At 65.8% G+C, this 6000-nt stretch overlaps 1 protein-coding gene across 1 annotated transcript in view; it reads left to right on the top strand.

Moving 5' to 3' along the window:
* The window catches only part of LOC119112711 (treacle protein), a 10810-nt gene extending 4998 nt beyond the window's left edge, over positions 1–5812 (top strand). The window contains exons 2-6 of the mRNA XM_037236989.1: positions 1866–4129; positions 4271–4385; positions 4593–5424; positions 5512–5757; positions 5799–5812. Of these exons, the coding sequence (XP_037092884.1) occupies positions 1917–4129; positions 4271–4385; positions 4593–5424; positions 5512–5757; positions 5799–5812 (3420 nt within the window). The 5' untranslated portion in view covers positions 1866–1916. The remainder of the gene's footprint in view (positions 1–1865; positions 4130–4270; positions 4386–4592; positions 5425–5511; positions 5758–5798) is intronic.
* Positions 5813–6000: the final 188 nt, after the last annotated feature.

Genomic DNA, 6000 nt, shown 5'->3' with positions numbered 1-6000 from the left:
AAAAAAAAAACAAAAAACAAAACAGCAAAACGGTAACGTGGGCGGCACGACGGCATCATGGAAATCCGTGAATGGGCTTTGGCGATGGCTCATTAGCTGTCTGCATTGATTCCAGCTGGCCCTGTTCATCCGCTGCCTGTTTTGCCGGTTCCATTAGTATTTTTTCTTTGCCTGTTAGTAGCGCGCGCTTCATCTGGGTCTGTGAAGGGTTGTATCTCACCTGTAATGCCTGTCAAAAAGTTCAAAGTACAAGCTGCAAAGTCATTAAGCAGGTTTGCTCTGTATGCTAATTTTTTTCCCAAAATTTTTCAAATCATGGTGACTTGCGAAAACAAAGATTCGGCGTATTTGTGGTGCGGGTCATGACATACCCGACCATTTCCCGATCGGCAGCGGTAGCAGGTGGACGTGACGGCGGCGGCCAGTGTAGCCATTACGTCACGGTGGTAACGCTTCCTTGTTTCCAAGACTCCAAGTGATTTGACTTTCACTTTCCACACAATCACTTTCCAAATGACTTGAATTAAAGCAGTAGGCCGGTTACATTCAACTTCGGGAAGCGTCTCGTTTTGTCAGTAAGCTGGTCATGAACACATCTCCGCCGGTTACGATCTGGTCGTCCCAGCTGAAAACCCCACATAGCGAGGAGTGACTCCGTTCGGCGTGTGGCTGATGATGTGTTTCGGGTTTTACTGTGACTTGTGACCAGTCGGGTCGGTCTGGTGATGGCAGGGCAGACTAGGGGCGCTTCGATGAAATTTTATAACACCTAATCTGACGTGCTATTCAATTTCCAGCGTGCGTGTTTAAGCCCGCCATATTTTTGTCTACTTCAACATTAAGACGTTATAGTCGGTGTGTAAATCACGAAAAATGATCGCCTGACGGATCTTCTACGCCAGGAAAGTTACTGTCCTTGCCCTACTTCCAGTGGCTGCACTCCCCTTGACCTGACCATTGTGTCTGCAAATAAGTGTTCTGCCCGGTCCTGAGCTCCAGCCAAGAATCCAGAATCAACCGCAACACCTTTCCCCCCAAATATCGGGCAGCTTTGGGACTTTTGTGGAGCGCGTGTTATTGTCCAATGACATGAAAGTTGCACGGGCCGCTGTATCGTGTCCTGCTAACGGCTGCCGGGAGCTGTCCTGCTGACGGCTGCCGGGAGCTGTCCTGCTGCCGGCTGCCGGGAGTGTCCTGCTGACGGCCGCCGGGAGTGTCCTGCTGACGGCCGCCGGGAGTGTCCTGCTGACGGCCGTCGGGAGTGTCCTGTTGACGGCCGCCGGGAGTGTCCTGTTGACGGCCGCCGGGAGCTGTCCTGCTGCCGGCTGCCGGGAGTGTCCTGCTGACGGCCGCCGGGAGCTGTCCTGCTGACGGCCGCCGGGAGTGTCCTGTTGACGGCCGCCAGGAGCTGTCCTGCTGCCGGCTGCCGGGAGTGTCCTGCTGACGGCCGTCGGGAGTGTCCTGTTGACGGCCACCAGGAGCTGTCCTGCTGCCGGCTGCTGGGAGTGTCCTGCTGACGGCCGCCGGGAGCTGTCCTGCTGACGGCCGCCGGGAGTGTCCTGCTGCCGGCTGCTGGGAGTGTCCTGCTGACGGCCGCCGGGAGCTGTCCTGCTGTCGGCTCCTGGGAGTGTCCTGCTGTCGGCTTCCGGGAGCTGTCCTGTCAGCTGCTGGGAGCTGACCTGCTCTTGACTGCCGGGGGTTGTCCTGCTGTCGGCTGCCGGGAGCGTCCTGCTGTCGGCTGCTGGGAGTGTCCTGTCGGCTTCCCGGAGCTGTCCTGTCAGCTGCTGGGAGCTGCCCTGCTCTTGACTGCCGGGAGCGTCCTGCTGTCGGCTGCCGGGAGTGTCCTGCTGACGGCGCTCTCGCAGTTTCAGGCGACCAGCGTGCAGCGTGTCAGACGATCGGAGTCGCCTCGAGCGATGGCTCACGACGAGCCAGCGGGTCAGGTGGCCACCCGGCCGCCGGCCACCGCCGTGCCCTGGAGTCGGTGGCCGCCACCCGCCGCCGCCGCCTCGCACGACCAGTTCTTCAGCGTGGTGAAGAAGGCCCGGCCGGCGCCGGCCGGCTCCGCGGCAGCACCGGCTCGGGCTGGACCGGCGCCGGCCGCGCTAGCGGCGGCCGGCGCCAAGCCGCGACCGAAGCCTCGCGCGGCGCCAGGCACCGTGCCGAGGGTAGCGCTCGACCCGGGCCGGCCACGGCCCGCCCTTGCGGCTCCCAAGCCGCGCATGTCCTGGGATCTTGACCTGCTGACCGAGGAGCCGGCCGCCGCTGGCAACTTCGCCCACGAGCTGGAACAGTCGCCGACCTTCGTTCAAGCTGATTCAGAGGACCGGTCATCGCTGGGCTTGATGGCCTCGCACCGGGCCGTGCCGCCGCCTTCGGGCCTCTTTAAGACGGCGGCGCCGCCAGCACGGCCGGCACGAGACGGCCCGCCGAGGAGCGGGCGCGGCGGCAGGGCGGCCGGGCAGCTGAGCGCTCCCCGCAAGTACAAGAAGCAGGCGGCTAACGGCGCTGGCCGGCACGTGGACGCCGTTAGCATCCTCAATGCCAAGGCCATGTGGATGGGAGCCCGGCAGCCGTTCCACAACGACTTGGGCAAGGTGAAGCAGAAGCAGCGCCGTCGCAAGGAGAAGGTGACGGCGGTCCGCGACGACGGAGGAGCGTCGGTCACCGTGTGGCGGCCGCAGGAGGGCGGCCGCTCCACGGCGGCGCCGCAGCCGGGCCGCCAGTCGGCCGGCGGCGGCGTCTCGGCAGTGAAGGGCGCCGCCCCGCCGCAGAGACGGCCGTCCGGCGGCCCGGCCAGCGACGCCCTGCTTACCAGGGCCGAGGCTAAGCCACTGTTTGAGCACATTGACGAGGACTGGGCTGTCATCAAGAAGTCTCTGGAGAAGACGGTTCCTAGCAAGGCGGAGAAAACTGGTGATGCTAAACGTCTGGCGAAAGCGTCTCCTGAAGTACCATCCCAGTCGCAAGACAAGAACACCAAGCGCCTCGACGGTTCGTCAAGCGACGATGACTTTGGTAACGACATCAACGCTCCGCTGCAGAACTTGGAAAAGCTCCAGCAGCAAATGATCAAGACTTTGATGGACGAAGGCGCGCTCAACGCACTGGAGAAGAGTCGAAAGACGCAGAAGCAGGTGCACTTCATCAAGAAGCGCAAAAAGATGAGTGATTACTGGAAAGGCAAGATTGGTGGCGGGAAGGGGCCGCTGCCGCTGCGGATCAAGCGGCCTTACACCGTCCGGCCGCTGACATCAGACAATGTGAAGCACATGGAGGACGCGATCGCAGCTGTGCTGGCCTGGTCGGACGGGGACGGCGGCTCTGACCGGCCGCCAGAGCCGGCCGCCGGTCCACCACCGCCGCCGTCTCCGTCACAGCGGGCACCCCAGCTGCCGCCGGCTCCGGCTACGGCTCCGGCTCCGGCTCAGACTCAGTCTCAGTCTCAGACTCCGACTCGGACTGCAGTAACTGCTCCGGCACCGGCCGGGCGACAGACGGCGCCTCTGACGGCGGCGGACGCCCGGTTGCAGCAGGTGAAGCACGACCTGGCGGCGCGGCTCCGCAGCGACATGCTGGAACAGGAGGCGCGCGCGCGCGCAATCCAGCTGCAGATGGCCGCGATGCAGCAGTGTGACGCGTTCCTGGCGGGCGGCGGGTCGCCGGCGCCAGCCATGCACCGGCCCCTCATCCGGCTGCGTCAGCGGCGGCGGCCGGGCACGCCACACGTCGTCCGCATGTCTGAGTCGGCCTACCTGGCCGGCGCCACCTTCACCGACGACTGTCTGGCCGATGACGAGGAGGAGGACGACGGGCTGGTGCCGCCTGTGAGCGAGCCGGCCCTGCCGCGCACCATGCCCACCGCTAAGCTGAAGGAGTTTCTCGACTCGGCGCGCGTCTCGCGCTACCGGCGCACCTGCAGCAACGGCCTGCTGTCCTCGCCGGAGATGGCTGACGACAGTCTGGAGCGGATGGTGTTTGTGTCGCGGGCGACGCTGACTCCGCGGGCGCCGCTGCTCGACCAGAGCCTGCCTGTCGACCCGACCGCCTGGTACGGAGGGACGCTGTCCCCGGATGTTGGCTGGTACATGGGTGCGCCGTCTCCCGCCGGCGCCGGCTGGCAAGGCTGGCAGCAGTCGGCGGCGGCGGCGGCGGCGGCGGCGGCGGCGGCGGCGACCTCCGGGTGGGTTCAGCAGTCACCTGCGGGCGGGGTGACGCCCGTCACCGCTCCGGCAGAGCTCGCGGCGGGCCAGGGTGGCGTGGACGCCAGCTGGCGCAGCCTGGACCAGTCGCTGTCGGTGGCGGTGACCGGACACTCCTCACCTCGGTCTGCTACCGATCAGGCGTCGCCGACGAGGCGGCCCGGCCAGCTATCGGCGTCGTCGGTCGGCACGCCGCTGCAGTCGCTGTCGCCGACGGCCGCCAGCGCGTCGTCGCTGAGCGTGACGCCGGCGGCGGGCGGCACGCCGGCGCCTTCGCCGCAGCCGGCGGCGACGTCTCCGGCCGAGGTCAGCACGCCGCCGGCGGACGGGCCGCCACTGCCGTTCGCCTGCAACCGGTGCCCAGCGCGGCTGGCGTCCATCTCTGAGCAGGTGTACCACGAGATCCGGCTGCACATGGTGGCGGCCGGCCAGTTTCGCTGCCTCGGCTGCCCCATGCAGCTCGAGATGAGCGGCGAGCCTGATCTGCTGGACGGTCTGCTGGATCACTATCTGAGGCACGTGGACGGTGCAGGCCGGCTGCACGCTGCCCGTCCCTTCGGCGACCACTCACGCTGCCAGTACTGCGGCCGTGACTTCACCGACCCGGCCTCGTACGGCGTGCACGAGGTGCGGTGTCGCGCGCTGACATTCACCTGCGGCACATGTGGCGGCCGGTTCGAGTCTGGTGAGCTGCTCAAGTGGCACGAGCTGGAGCACCTGCGGGCTGCCGACGGCAAGTACTGCTGCGACCACTGCGACTCTAAGTTTGTCAAGCGCGAGCAGTTGCTCGGCCACCGGCGCTTCCACTTCAAGGACAAGAACGTCGAGTGTCCCAAGTGCGGCAAGAAGTTCATGACCACCGGTATGCTGACAATGCATAACAAGTGGAAGCACTCGCAGGGGCCGTGCCGTTTCTGCGGCCGGCCGTTCACATCGGCCACCGCGCGCCAAGCGCACGAGGAGCACATGCACCTGAAGCACATGATGCACATGTGTGACGTGTGCCACTTCCGCGTGATGGCCGCCTCGCAGCTGCGCGTGCACAAGCGCACCCACTCGGCCGAGACACCGCACCGCTGCCCGGACTGCGAGCAGGCGTTCGTCTCCAAGAACGTGTTGCGCAAGCACCGGGCGCAGCAGCACGCGGAAGAACTGCCCCCGGCGACGGTGGACGGCGGTGCGGCGTCGGACGAGCCGTCGGCCTCCCAGAGCGGCGGCGAGGGCCAGCGCGGCCCCGACGGCACACTCACGCCGGCCGAGCTGCGCCAGCTGTTCGAGCGGTACAAGGCGTCATGGACGGGGCCCTCAGACCAGCTGACCCTATCCGACCTGGACACGACCAGCGACGAGGACGAGCGACGCGACCAGCTCGACATTGAGGCCAAGGAGGCGCTCTTTAAGAAGAAAGACAAGAACACGTTCTCCATCTGGAGCTGCCCCGTCTGCAAGGCGTTCTTCACCAAGCTGTGGGGTGTGCGCGCGCACATCACGCTGAAACACCCGGGCGCCAGCGTGCGGCCCGTGCTGCATGACGACAAGGACACTTCGGCCGCCAGTAAGCAGGACTTTCTCAAGGAGATAAAGCGCAATGCCAAGACGGCCAAGCGTGAGCTGAAGCTGGAAGCCAAGCGGCTGGCGCGGATCGCGGCGTACGGCGACGAGCCTCCGCGCCGCGGCCGGCCCCGCAAGTACCCGCTCTCCGAGCGCAAGCCGCGCCCGCCAGTCGACCCGAGCCAACCGCGGAAGCGCGGCCGCCCGCGCAAGAACCCGGACGCCGAGGCGGCCTCGCTGGCGGCGC

Source organism: Pollicipes pollicipes, unplaced genomic scaffold, assembly GCF_011947565.3.
Source record: "Pollicipes pollicipes isolate AB1234 unplaced genomic scaffold, Ppol_2.1 Scaffold_7261;HRSCAF=8764_pilon_pilon_pilon, whole genome shotgun sequence".
Classification (NCBI taxonomy): domain Eukaryota; kingdom Metazoa; phylum Arthropoda; class Thecostraca; order Pollicipedomorpha; family Pollicipedidae; genus Pollicipes; species Pollicipes pollicipes.
This window is presented reverse-complemented; position numbering and strand designations above follow the sequence as displayed.